The sequence below is a fragment of the Argentina silus genome (assembly GCF_951799395.1).
Source record: "Argentina silus genome assembly, chromosome: 21".
In the NCBI taxonomy this organism is placed as follows: Eukaryota; Metazoa; Chordata; class Actinopteri; order Argentiniformes; family Argentinidae; genus Argentina; species Argentina silus.
The window spans coordinates 5,335,961-5,350,960 of NC_139675.1; the positions used below are offsets into that span (position 1 = coordinate 5,335,961).

General features: G+C 44.2%; 1 protein-coding gene across 1 annotated transcript in view; it reads left to right on the plus strand.

Annotated features, from left to right (window-relative positions):
* Positions 1-7,430: 7,430 nt before the first annotated feature.
* chrna6 (cholinergic receptor, nicotinic, alpha 6) overlaps positions 7,431-15,000 on the plus strand; it is a gene marked incomplete at its 3' end in the record, with an annotated part of 19,749 nt that continues 12,179 nt past the window's right edge. The window contains exon 1 of the mRNA XM_083693260.1: positions 7,431-7,498. Within this exon, the coding sequence (XP_083549386.1) occupies positions 7,441-7,498 (58 nt within the window). The 5' untranslated portion in view covers positions 7,431-7,440. The remainder of the gene's footprint in view (positions 7,499-15,000) is intronic.

The following is a 15,000-nucleotide window of genomic DNA, read 5'->3' on the forward strand; positions in this document are numbered from 1 at the left end:
TGAAGATTGACTTGGCCCTAGTTGCTATGGCAGTATGTTATGGGCTGTTGTCTTAAAAATGGAGAGGAGAAGAGATAATAATAATAAGAGTGAATAAACAGAATCAATTCCGGGATCAAACTTTTCTCTGACTCAGCCGGAAGGCATAACTAACCTTTTTAGAGCAGAACACACCATTGTATTTGACTTTGTCCTTGGTGCAGACCATCTGTTGTTTCAGGTGATAGGCAATGAATCTGTAGGCTTAGAATAAACAAGACCATGTTTTGGAGGCCATATTGGGGACTGACTCATGACCCAGATAAATGTTTATAGGAGACCCAAGGGACATTCAGAGGGGTCAAAACAGTATGACGAAGCACCATCCCATTCATTTGGATGCATTTGCTTGCAGACAAGATGTTTCTGTACACTACAGAATACATTATGCTGCTATCGGCACAAACATCCTCAATTTAAGACAAGTTAGCGAGTTCTAGTGGCAGCTATACATGCCCAAACCATAACACCCCCTCCACCATGTTTCACAGATGAGGTGGTTTGCTGTAAATCTTGGGCAGATCCTTTTTTCTCCAAACTTTCTTCAAGCACCCTGGTACATGATAATATTCATCTTATCTGTCCACAAGACCTTTTTCCAGACCTCTACAGGCTTTTTAGGATAATTAGTGATTTGCACCTTGCAGTGAAGCCTCTGTAGCTCGGCTGGTGACCTATCCTGCAGATGGTAGTTTTTGACACATTCCCACTTACCTCCTGGAGCGTGTTTCTGATTTAGAAGTCTTCCTTGAACTACCAGCCGTGTGCGTTTGCCGAGCTCACCAGTGTTTTTTAACCTCATAGTAATTGTTTGATTTAAAATCCAAGAGCTGGAAGACTAACAAATGCTTCACTGTCCCATTACTTATGCAGGGCACTGTAAATGGAATGAATAGGAATTACATGTTTATGTAGAGCGAGGGGCTCCCATTAAACCCCGTTGAAAGATTTGGCCGAAAAACAGGACCTCACAAATCATGTAAGACTTGATCTGTGTTGACGGAGCACATTAGTTAAACAGAGTTGTTGATATCGCGTCTCTCCCTCCACAGTACCACCACAGTGATACGTTCATCAGAACCGACTCTAAGCATGCTGTATTCATGACTTTTATCTGATGTCATGCTTTGAGATTTAGAAACAGAAATCTCAAAGTGCTCTAAGTATCTTCTTGCTTTTGGCACTTCTGTGAGTAAGAGACTCCCATCTCTCCCTTGGCTTTCAGAAGCTATTACGGTCAGACATCAGCCATCAGCCTGCTAAACTACTTCACTCCAGCTCCATAGCAATGTTCATCCTTGTTACCTTAGAAAGTCACCAACAAGACGTGTGAGAGCTGTGTGTGTGTGTGTAAGCTCTTTAGCCGTAACTGTCAAATACACTGACATGGGTTATTTGAATCAGTGTAAATGAGAACACACACACACGCACACACACAGGTGCATGCACAGACACACACACGTACACACAAATCATTGTCAAATCTTCCAGAGGCCCAAAACTGGATTAAGTAAGGTGTGCGTGTGTGCGTGTGTGTTTGTTTGTTTATGTGTGTGTGTAAGCCGATTACCCATACCCCAGGGACAAAGGAATATGCTTTCTTCAGATCTCAGCATACCTGTAGAGAGACAGGTTGTTGTGTTGATGGACTTGAGATGAATTCTAAACACTGTTAATTTCTCTCTCTCTCTCTCTCTCTCTCTCTCTCTCTCTCTCTCTCTCTCAATCTCTGTGTACATTTGATTTCTGCCCCACTCCACACATTGTTTTAAATAATAATAATAGTCTATTGTTTTTTCTCCTCTATGGGAAAGAACATGATACCACCAGTCTTCTGTGCTGATTGCATGGCAAAATAAACAGTTTTCTTCTTCTTCTTCTTCTTCTTGTTCTTCTTCTTCTTCTCTAGGACCTTCCAGAAGATTCCGCTCAACATCGCTCCATTACTGTAGCTCAACTCTGAGACGTCTCGATATATGGAGTCCAGATCTTTCTCTTACGGTTTTAAAATAAAAGCACTCCTGTCAGGGTCATGTACTGTATGTGCTGGCGAAAAAAGTGCGGTGAATAATTTAAAACCGTCTAAAAGTTTGAGCGGGGGAGTGTATTTTTTTATGTCGTGTTTTTAAAGACACAGAGAGATGGCACCACTGTCCGCAGCACGGAAAAGGTTTTAGCGGAGGGGGGTCCAGGAACAACGTGTTTGAGAGATGGAAAGGTGAGGCGCGGAGGGAAGAAGAGAAGAAGAGAAGGAAGGATTGCAAAAGAGTGATAAGAGGAAGGTAAGAGAGATGAGAGGAAGGGAAGAGAGATGAGAGGAAGGGAAGAGAGATGAGAGGAAGGGAAGAGAGATGAGAGGAAGGGAAGAGAGATGAGAGGAAGGGAAGAGAGGGAAGACAAGAGGAAAATAAAGAGGAGAGGAGAGTTGTGATGGGAGGGATGCAGCAAGAGGAAAGGAAAGGAGGGATGAAAGGAGGAGAAGAGGAGGCACGATGGCTTTGTGACTCATTGCCCCTAGCTTTTAGGAAAACCATGAATAAACCATAGGTGTGCTGTGGAGCGTCACGCTAATGATTCCTGACGGAAACAATCCCCACCTAGTTCCTCCCTCACCCCACTAATCGAGGAGGGGAGGACAGGTAATGTCGTGACATGCGAGTGTGAACTTATGCATCTGTCAGAAAGGTACAGAAGCGCCCGGCCGTGACGGCGAAAACACATTAGCCTCCTTTTTATTCACTTTCTTTTTTTTGTCATCTTTTATACAACACTTTTCAAGAAAGGTTATAGTCTAAAAAACACAAACTCCCTCAAGCAACTAGAGATCATATGAGAGGGAGAGATATACTGTGTTGTGATGGGTCCTTTTGCTTCGAGACCGGGGGACCATTATTGGCGTGACACCTCCTGCCACGAGGAAGTACAGTACCTTGTTGTGGAAGCTGATTGTGTTTGTCCTGGGTGAAAGGGCCAGGGGGAAGGTCTTTGCGGTCGCGCCACAGACACTGCGGACGTGTGTGTGTGTGTGTGTGTGTGTGTGTGTGTGTGTGTGTGTGTGTGTGTGTGTGTGTGTGTGTGTGTGTGTGTGTGTGTGTGTGTGTGTGTGTGTGTGTGTGTGTGTGTGTGTGTGTGTGTGTGTGTGTGTGTGTGTGTGTGTGTGCGCGCGCGCGCGTGCGTGCGCGTCAGAGTGCATTTGTGTGTGAGAGAGAGAGATTACTTTTATGTGACAACAGCACCAACATGGAAACATTGGAAAGCATCACATAAAAAAAGAAAGTAAACTAAATACGCTGTCTGTCTTCAGCTTTCAGTGACTGATAAAACAACTCATGAAGATTATGAAACTTAAAACTTTCTGGAAGGACATCAGGCTCTCTCTGTCACACGTGAAAAGATTGCAAAGTTTTCTGTTAATCCAAATTGTCTTGCAATGCATTTATCTATCAATTAACTGATAAGGAAAATTGAGTATTTACAGTCATAGTCAAGCTTTCCATTCGGATAAAGCGGGTGAATCACTTTTCTGTGTAACATACCGGTCAGTAAACCTACTGTTGAATTTAAAGGTAGACTCTGGGGTATGATTTACATTCGCATTTACATGTACGGCATTTAGCAGATGCCTTTATCCAAAGCGACTTACAACAAATACATTTGTTTAAGTAAGTGAATCATCTATCCATCAGTCATCATAAGATAAAGTAATCAATGCTCAGACATAGGCAGCCACAATGCTAGAAGAAAGATTTGTTTTTATTAACAGGAGAGAAACTTGTACAGGGGGGTAGTGGGGGGTGAAGAGGTCTTTAGGAGGGATATGATGTCATAGCAAAACGAGTGGGGTGGCGCTGCCAGAGACTTTCAAAAAAACGAGATTGAACAGAGTAGAGAATAGACCGCGTTGCGATTGAATGCGAGTTCATGCCGGAAGGCCGTTCCAGGCCAGCACTGACGCGCCTGCAGCCCGTCTTGATTATGAGTTGATTAGCTGAATCAGGACTGTTGGGACAGGGACGGAACAAATGTTCAAGCCTCAAGTTTATGACAGTTTAAAGTGCATTTCACAACACAGTCACAACACAGTTCACATCAGAGCATTCTTCTTTTTTATTTTTATTTTTTTCTAATGATGACTGATAGGTATAACTGATTCACTTACTTTAGACAAATGCACTTGTTGTAAGTCGCTTTGGATAAAAGTGTCTGCTAAATGTCAAAAATGTAAATGTAAAAATGGAACATCGTATAAAAACATACACACAGGAGACAGTGGCTATAAGGGTTCGTACGAGAACACAATCAGACATAATAGTTAATTGATTAGGGACAGATACAATTAAAGCATTGACATAGGGGCGCTTAGTGGCGTAGCATACTAATGTGCTTACCACGTAACTGCAAGGTTCCTGGTCCGATTCCGACCCTCAACCTATCTTGCATGTCATCCCTCCTCTCTCTCCCATCCTTCCTGTCAATCTCTACTGTCTCTATCCCAATAAAGCAGAAATGCCCTAAAAACATATTTTTAAAAACCCAACAACATTGACATATTGAATTAGCAACAGTCAGATACAATGCGCCATTACACTACTTTAATGCTAGCTTGCACTTATTTCAGTGGTTGACTTTTAGCAGATGACCACTTAGTAAGGTGTGTTCTACGGCTCCCTAGTGTCCATATTTGTAGATTTATTGGACAGTAGATGCTTCAGGAATAAGGATTTATTTTCTGGATCACGTTGTCAATGCTTTATTTCAAAGGGATGGACAGTTTGGCTGGGATTTCTTACCTGCAGTTCAGAATGCCGATGATATAGAGAGGTAACCAATGTACTGCTGATGAAGTGGGTTTGAGTGTGTGTGTGCGTGTGCGCGCCCGCGCGTGTGTGTGGTGTGCGCGCGTGTGTGTGCGTCCTGTGTACGCACGTGTGTGTGTGCGTGCCTGCCTGTGTGTGTGTGTGCGTGTGTGTGGGGGGACAGAGGGCTCGTGTCCTCGAGAGTGGGTGATTGACATGTGAGTCTCTGCGGGACCAATTGTACAGCCTGGCAGCTCACACCTGCTCACTTCCTACCCAGAGATACACAGACAGACCCAGAGAGAGAGATGAGGGGAGAGAGAGAGAGAGAGAGATGACGGGAGAGAGAGAGAGTTAGAGCAGAGAGAGAGAGTTAGAGCGAGAGAGTTAGAGCAGAGAGAGAGAGAGTTAGAGCAGAGAGAGAGAGAGGGAGTTAGAGCAGAGAGAGAGAGTTAGAGCAGAGAGAGAGAGAGGGAGTTAGAGCAGAGAGAGAGAGAGGGAGTTAGAGAGAGAGAGAGTTAGAGCAGAGAGAGTTAGAGCAGAGAGAGAGAGAGAGTTAGAGCAGAGAGAGAGAGAGTTAGAGCAGAGAGAGAGAGAGGGAGTTAGAGCAGAGAGAGAGAGAGAGTTAGAGCAGAGAGAGAGAGAGAGAGAGAGAGAGTTAGAGCAGAGAGAGAGAGAGAGTTAGAGAGAGAGAGAGTTAGAGCAGAGAGAGTTAGAGGAGAGAGAGAGAGAGAGAGAGAGAGAGAGAGAGAGAGAGAGAGAGAGAGAGAGAGAGAGTTTGAGCAGAGAGAGAGAGAGAGTTAGAGCAGAGAGAGAGAGAGTTAGAACAGAGAGAGAGAGTTTGAGCAGAGAGAGAGAGAGTTAGAACAGAGAGAGAGAGTTTGAGCAGAGAGAGAGAGAGAGTTAGAGCAGAGAGAGAGAGAGAGAGTTAGAGCAGAGAGAGTTAGAGCAGAGAGAGAGAGAGTTAGAGCAGAGAGAGAGAGAGTTAGAACAGAGAGAGAGAGTTTGAGCAGAGAGAGAGAGAGAGTTAGAGCAGAGAGAGAGAGAGAGAGTTAGAGCAGAGAGAGTTAGAGCAGAGAGAGAGAGAGTTAGAGCAGAGAGAGAGTTAGAGCAGAGAGAGAGAGTTAGAACAGAGAGAGAGAGAGTTAGAGCAGAGAGAGAGAGAGTTAGAGCAGAGAGAGAGAGAGAGAGCAGAGAGAGAGAGAGAGCAGAGAGAGAGAGAGGGAGAGTTAGAGCAGAGAGAGAGAAGAGACCATGTGCAACTCTATATCCTAATACTAAAGTATATCTTTTAAGTATATATTCATGTTGTCACTCCCAGACAGACTGGCAGCTTTGGCCCCCGGGGGGAATGAGAGGAGCCCATGTTGGTGTTTTAACATGATCTAAATACAGAGCTCTAATATGACACAGTTAGCAGATATAAACTCGAATTATATGAGAAAACAATGGATTAAGGAGAAAACAACAGCTGCGTTGCCATGTGTGAAGCCGTGGTGTGTGTGTGTGTGTGTGTGTGTGTGTGTGTGTGTGTGTGTGTGTGTGTGTGTGTGTGTGTGTGTGTGTGTGTGTGTGTGTGTGTGTGTGTGTGTGTGTGTGTGTGCGCGCACACACATTCATGCCTGTTAATCCGTTATGCACAGTTCAAAAGCCCTGCCTGCGCGCACTGAAGCACCTTCGGTTAATGCAAAGTTTGTGTTGACTCGGCTTGGCGCAAGCCGCCCCTATTTCTTAATGACTCCGTTTGATAACGGCAAGCCAAGCGTATACAATTGGAGGCTAAAATTAATCAGCAGTTCGCGGGGGAGCCGGTGGGCACCTGGCGCGTCGCGTACACGCAAGAGCGGTCTCCACTGAAGCAAACTTGTTTTGTAGAGGCGAAACTTTCTTTCAGAACTGCGTTCAAGGCAGTCAACTGCTTCTGAACAAATTGAAAAAATGATCTGGCTTCGCAATAAGCAGTAAACCTCCCAGAGCGGAAATCATACCAATAAGTCATTGTCGTTTGTCTTACGCATAGATAGGCTTACAATTATTTTAGATTTGGCACAGAACTTTAACAAGCTTTCGATATATTAGGCTATCGTCTCCAAGTTGGTCCTCCTGCCAAGTAAACAAGTGAGTAGGCTATGTGATTCAACAAAAAAAACAATTTACAGTCCTTCAACTAACCACAGTGCGATTGCAATAGTGAGAATTCAGCACCTCGGCGCGGTGAATAATGCACTGCTGTCCGTGGTGCTGAAATCGTAATGTCAACTGCCGGCTCTCTACAAGCCGCGAATTATACACCGCGCCCGGTCAAAGTGTCTTGCACCATATAAACGAGACTATTCCGGCTAATTGTTTGGATGGTGTGTCCGTGTATATTTCCGTCTGTGTGGTCTTTGTGGAGCCGCGAGTGAGGAGAGGTTTAGTTCAAAGGGGTGGGACGAAGCGAAGTTCTCTCGTGAACAGACAGCGGGCGCGTACCGGCAGTCTCATAGCGAGAGACAGGCGCTTACCGGAGAGAATACGTTTCGTGCCATTTGAACTGTTTTCCATTCACAGATTAAATCGACGTTGTTTCTCACGGGGGAAACGGCTCCCCGATACCGGAGACGAGATGAATCCCGTCGCGAGAGTGACTTTTCTGCTTCTTCTCGTTGTTTTGATAACACAAGGTAAGACGTTGCACGTTCAACATGGACCATTCTTACATTGTTTTGTACTGAGTCTCACAGTGAGGTCCTCTTTTCTTGGAGAAGGTGATTACGCGTAGACGCGCCGTGGATAAATGCCTTCCCGGGTAATAAGATGTCTTTGGTTTAAACAAACTGTATCTGTTTTCTGTTATCTGCCAATACTGTGTGAAACTGTGATCAATTACATGATTTGTGTTGTTGTGTTAGAGCCGATGAAACCCAATGGAGAAAGTTAGCCTTTGGATACATTTGGTAAACAGGACAATCAATCATTCCTATCACAGAGCTATTTACTAATTGTTTAGAACTATTTAGAAATAACTGAATCAGCGTTTGGCCACACATTGCATTGCACAGCCTACATCGATAGTAACTAAGAATGTAAATATAGTATAACAAATGTATTTAGCCTTTAGTTATGCAGAACTGTGACTTTTGCGCACGCTGTTTCCAGTTATGAAAAAAAAAAAATGTTCGAGATACATTTTGTGTGACTGCGTGCACAAGGTAATACCACAAGTTATTCCATTATGTTCACCTTTGAATAATGCATATACGCATTTTCAATATTAATTGGTAATATTGAAATGAAGCGTCTTAATGCAGTCGACCACAAATAGCAGAACATGCCTTTGTGTCTGTCTAGACCATCAAGCGGGGGTATTTTGATGTATGCGAAGTGTGTTTTGAGTCGGAATGATTTGAAACTGGAATAGATTATGTTGTTTGTATCCTTGCTTGCTCATGGATGGACAGAGAGAGACTCGAGAGAGTGAATAATCAACCCAACGTGACATACCGTCGAACAGTATGATAAACAGGCATTGACATGCAAGCAAACATGAAATATTACTCCGTGACGCTGACATAGGCCTACTTTATGTAGATTGGGCCGCAGGCTATAGATTCTCATTCAGTCATTTTGAAAATTAGATATTGAGATCAATGCTTCTTCATTTTTTCGATGTGAAGGATAGCCGCTATATCCCTCCGTAAGTTTAAAATGTTTTAAAAAAAATATATAGATATATTCGTACAGCATTTTAAAAATCAACTGAAAATACTTTCCATAACACTTCATAACCCCATGGCGCCATGAGCAACAAGTACTGTACATTTACCTATTTCACGACAATGGGTGCATCTCAATAGTCTTTGGCCCTTTCTCAATTGTTAGAAACTATTTTCCTCGCGTCCTCTCCTCCGTCCCTCCACTTGCTTCCTACCCAAAACACATTGGAGGTCACTGAGGTGACCCAAATCTCATCAACAGAATAACGAGCGACACTAATTACGCCTCCTAATTAACCTAATCCTAATCTAGTAACGTGTGGGTTCAAGGCGACACATAGGCTGTTATGGTGTCTCTCAGACAAGAGAGAGATGTTTTCTGTTGTCCCTCCGATTGAAACTCTGAAGACGGCACGTTGTTCAAATAATTAATCAGCATCGGAGCAAGAGTGGGCAGCTCTCTTTCTTTCTCACCCGCCAGCCTGCACCTCACCAAACTATACACACACACACACACACACACACACACACACACACACAATTAGAGCGGCCCATCCATAGCTCTAGTGTGTCTCCATTTCGAGGTCCCTGCCTGGAGGCATATCAGTTCTCCTGTCACATCTATTTACATAGAACTCTTCTATCTGAATGCAAGATAATGATTAAATGACCTGGTCACTGAGCTGAGCCATCTTGATGAGGTATGGCCACATTTGCAGGGAAGTGTGCGTGTGTGTGTGTGTGCGTGTGTGTGCCTGTGCGTGTGCCTGTGCGTGTGCGTGTGCGTGTGCGTGTGCATGTGCCTGTGTGTGTTCAAGGTAAAAAAAGACAGACACGTGTCGACGACTGTATGGACATGTTGAAATACTTCTAATCAGATTCCACCCCCCCCATCCCCACCCTAATTACTTTCCAAGAAAAATATAAGAACTGATCTGTACAGAAAAAAACAAAACAGGTTACATGTCTGAGCTTCAATGTTTTCAGTTTTTACTTGATCATTCAGTATTCCATAACCTCACTTGTGCAACAGCATGTTGTGTGAATTAAAGCAGGCTGATGTTCGACATCACATTGGGCACATTCAAGGAAATGTTGCGTCTCATTTATTTTGCAAGATACTTAATTGACTTCTGTGAGCTAAACAGTCTATTTAAGGAACCCCATGGTAGTCAGTTAAATGAACAAGAAAGTGGGGCAAAAACAGGGTTCTGTTACAGGGATGCATAGGAGCTGTTTTATTTATCCTTTATTTCTATAGGGAAGTCTCTTTGAGACCAAGATCTCTTTTTCAAGTGTGCCCAGATTACAAAATTTGCACACATCACTATTATTTGCATCAAGGTTTTAAAAGGACACAATTTACACAGGCAATACAGTTTTAATTTGACAGACAACGATCAATTATAACAACAGCACTTCTCCACTGAGGAATCCTAAATCAGGTTCCTAAAATGGCCCAATGATACTAAAGCTGCAGGTTTTAGAATATCCTGCAGGTCATTTCATGCCCGAGGAGCACAATGACTAAAGGCAGTTGTACCCAGCTCAGAGGAGACACGTGGGACCTCGAGGACAAACCGATTTTGAGATCTAGGGTTAGTGCTAGGCGTCCTTCAATTTAGGACACCCCTATTCAGTCAGTGTTGGAAATATGGGATTGAACAAAGCGGTCACCCGCCACTATTGCTAAACAGCTGAGGGACGGGGCTGGAGAACTCTAACCAAGGACTGACCGTCCATAACATCAACATGTTAGTTCTAACCATGTTTTGAAGGTTATACAGTGTTTGTTTACAATTATATTGTTTACAAACAATGGCGTAAAATCCCTGATGGAGTAAGACAGTTGACGTAAGCTCATGACATATTTATAGGTTACATTCTTCGATAAATAAATGCAGACACCACCACACAGGTTAGACATGCAAACGTTACTCGCTTCTTAGGGACCTAGTGTGTAATTTGAACCTGGGTGGAAGTGTTCTAGACTCATTTGGGTTTTCCATATGGTTCAGGGGGAAGAGGTGTGTGTGTGTGTGTGTGTGTGTGTGTGTGTGTGTGTGTGTGTGTGTGTGTGTGTGTGTGTGTGTGTGTGTGTGTGTGTGTGTGTGTGTGTGTGTGTGTGTGTGTGTGTGTGTTCTGTGAATGTCACTGCCTTTTATCAGACCTGTCTCTCCCTTCTCTCCATTGTCCGATTGAAATGAGGTTCTATTGGAGGTCAAAGGTCCTTAGTTACGATTGGTTCTCTCTCAGCCTCATGTTCTGACGCACGCCTGGATACTACCGAGTTAACGCTTGAGTCATTTGTCACGCCAAAGACAGGTTCATTGGGGAAAGGGACAAGGTTTGAACATCATTTTAAAGAAAGGCCACTTCCTAGATGAGACCGTTCCTTCAGCGAAGGACTATGACTTGTTTGTCATGTCACAGTGACTGGCTTTAGATGTTCTTTTTTTTTTCATTCAGTGATTTAATTCTGTTTTCTGTCTGTTCCTTTCTTCTGAAGCACAGACTCACGGACAGACTCACTTTTATCACGCGCATGCAGACACACACACACACACACACATACACACACACGCACGCGCGCAGACACAGTCACACACACACACACACACGCACGCACACGCGCAGACACAGTCACACAGGCACGCACGGACGCATGCACACAGATATACTCGCACGCACACACACACACACACACACACACACACACACACACACACACACACACACACACACACACACAGAGGGTTGGACACGTGTAGCTGTGCTGAGGGAGAGCAGTCCTCTCTGGCACAGACACCTCATCTGTCTCTTCCCATTAGGGATTACACACACACACACACACACACACACACACACACACTCACACACACACACACACACACACACACAAAACACACAAAAATACACACACACACTTTGCGGTGAAACCTTGCTAGTGCGTGACCGGGTTCCAGCTGTAACACTCATCTACTCTCTCTCTATCTGCCAATCTGTCTCTATCTGTCCATCTCAATCTATCTCTCTCTCTCTCTCTCTTTGTCTCTCTCTCTCTCTCTCTCTCTCTCTGTCTCTCTCTCTCTCTGTCTGTCTCTCACTCTCACTCTCTCTCTGTCTGTCATCTCTCTCTCTCTCTCTCTCTCTCTCTCTGTCTCTCTCTCTCTTTGTCTCTCGCTCTCTCTCTCTCTGTCTGTCTCTCTATCTCTGTCTGTCTGTCATCTCTCTCTCTTTGTCTCTCTCTCTCTCTCTGTCTGTCTCTCTCTCTCTGTCTGTCTCTCACTCTCACTCACTCTCTGTCTCTCACTCTCTCTCTGTCTCTCTCTCTCTCTCTCTCTCTGTCTGTCATCTCTCTCTCTCTCTGTCTGTCTGTCTGTCTCTCTCTCTCTCTCTCTCTTCCCCCCCTCGCTCTCTCCCTCCCTCTTTCTTTCCTACTCTCCTCTCTAAAAGCATTTGCATGCTCAGGGGAGGCTCATAACTATGAAAGGAACACGCTCTCTCCATTACCTCAGTCTCAGTAAAAAGAAAGAAAGAGAAACTCCCATCTTCATCATCCTCTTGGTCGACAATACTTTGCATGCTGGGTCTGAAGTCTGTGACCTATTGACCCCACCATCGCTGGGCATCTTCTCTGGTGATGCTCTGCCAGGCCTGTACTGTAGCCATGGTCAGTTGTTTGTTTTGAGGTCTTTCTTCCTAAAATGTTATCATCAGGAAATCAAGTGTTCATCTGGATTTAAATCTGAAGATTTGACTTGGCCAGTCAATAACTTTCCAACTTTTGGCCCTGAAAAACTCCCTAGTTGCTATGTCAGTATGTTTTGGGACACTTGTCTTAATGTCTGATGAAGCGCCATCCAATGAATTTGGAGGCATTTGCTTGTACTTGAGCAGACAAGATGTTTCTCTCCAGTTCTAGTGGCAGCTTTCCATGCCCAAACCATAGCACCCCCTGCACCATGTTTCAAAGATGAGTCAGCATTCTTTGGTCTTTTACTGTAGCCTAAAGGTTCTGTATTTTTTATTTTTAATGATGTTCCAAACTGTTGATTTTGGCAAACTTAAGGTTTTGGCTATGTTTCTTTTTCTTCTTCTTTTCTTCTTTTTTAGCCTGGGACACACACACACACACACACACACACAATGCACTGACAGTGGAATTTATATTTATTTAAATGTATTCTCATTGATAGTGTACCTGCCCCATACCCTTTTCATAGCCTCTAGCCTCATTGCCTCTTAGCCTCACACAGCCTACATCATTTATTGTTCTATTTTGTATTTATTTTTCTGCTATTTTGTTAATATTTAGCTATTTTGTAATTTTTTTGTTAATATTTTGCCTGTATATTGTTGTTTTTTATGTCCCATGCACCAACCTCACCAAGTCAATTTCCTGTATGTGCAAAAATACTTAAATAATAAGCCAAATAAAAGAATTTTGATTGTGATTCTGAGGTAGGGAAGGAAGGGAGGGATAGAGAGCGGGATGGGACGGGGAGAGAGAGAGGACTGTTAGTCATCAATGTTCATATGACTGGGCGAACCACCATCTGTCAGGAGAGAGAAAATGAAAGAGGGATAGGTAGAGGGAAAGAAGTAAACATGTGGAGAGGGGGGGGGTCAATGATAGAGGGAGGGAGGGAGGGAGGGAGGGAGGGAGGAGGGAAAGAAAGAAAGTGCGTCATGTAGAGAGAGGAGGGAAGGATGGAGTGAGAGAGAGGGAGGGGGGGAAAGAGAGTGTATCATGTAGAGAGAGGGGGACAGAAGGATGGAGAGAGAGAAATAGAGGGGGGGGGGGGGGGTGGAGTTAAAGGGATAAACCCAGCTGACGAGGATGGAACCTGTGGATAATTTTCTGAAATAATTGGCTCTTTTATAAAGCTCAACGTGAAATCCATCTGACCACATCAAATGTTCCTCTATGTGTGTGTGTGTGTGTGTGTGTGTGTGTGTGTGTGTGTGTGTGTGTGTGTGTGTGTGTGTGTGTGTGTGTGTGTGTGTGTGTGTGTGTGTGTGTGTGTGTGTGTGTGCGCGTGCGTGTGTATGTCTATGTGTGCGTGCGTGAGTGTGTGTCTATGTCTGTGTGCGTGTGTGTGTGTGTATCTATGTGTGTGTGTGTGCGTGTGTGCGTGTGTGTGTGTGTGTGTGTGTGTGTGCGCGTGTGTGCGCGTGCGTGCGTGCGTGTGTGTGCGAGCGCAAGCTATAATGAAGGTTGCCAACACTATTTTGATCAAAGCAGTGGTTTAGTCACCGATCTGAGGCGTACGGAGCAGAGCTCTCACAGTAATTAACGTAACGAGAGTGAGGCCGGAGCCTCTGACTGATTGCTATTTCAACGCAGGTCTCTCTATTTTCCTCTCCTTCTTTTCTATTCCATCCATTTTCTTCCTCCCCCCCGCTCCTTTCAGTTATGTTCCGTTCCGTTTCCTTCCTTTATCTTCCTGAATTGTGTTCTATTGTGTTGCATTTTAATATGTTGCATTAATTAATTAATTGATTAATTAATTAATTGGGAATAAAAGGACCGGATGGGTTAAGAATACAGACATACATTTATTACTTAAAAATCCCTACAATACAACACCAGTTGAGAGCCAGTTGGCCTATACTATATACATTACAGTAGCAAAGGAATTGATGGCAGTCAAGGCACAATTTCTTCAGGATGTCCGCCAGGCATGCTCATTCAACTGTAAATAGGCGTTCCTGGCTGAGAGAGGGGGGCATTGATCACCATTCACACTGGAAGATTAGACTATCACTATGTCAGCCACATTTAAACACGTTTAAATCAAATAGCAGGGACCACCAAATCCCTCTACAGTGTGGTACTTGAGGGTATAGGGACCAAAATGGAACCAAAATGGAACCACTAGCGAAGACGCATTAGAGCCCATCAGCTCTAAATGGAACGGAGCCCAAATCAGAAATGTAAAGTCTCTCCTCAAAAAACGGGTTGTTAATCTGGCGGATGTCACCGTAAGAAGACGCTGTCAGTTGGTTTTCCCTTCCTTGTCTGTTCCCTGTTTGGGCTGCTTTTAACAGCTCAACCCCAGCTGGGGTTTCATGTGTCATTGTAATTTTCCAGGGTTATCGTCTGTTTTTGAAAGAAAACTATCCCCGAGTAATAAGGGTGGGACTTTTTTTTTTCCATCATGCATATTTTGTCGTTGCACAAAGGTCCGTTTAATTAACAGATTATAATTTCTCTTGTCTCCCCGTGACTTAGTTAAGAGATGGAGTCATATGAGGATTGGGTAATAACGTTTATGAAAGTCTCGCTCCTTTTTCCCCCCCTCACTCCTCCCCCTCCTCCCTCTTCCCTCCTCCCTCCTCCCTCTTCCCTGTCTGCGGATGACTGTCACCTACTTTGAAAAGAAGGTTGATGACATTAGCAGCTCTTTCTCTCTACCTCTCGCCAACATTGCTCCCTCTCCTCCCAAACCCACTGCGCTACACTC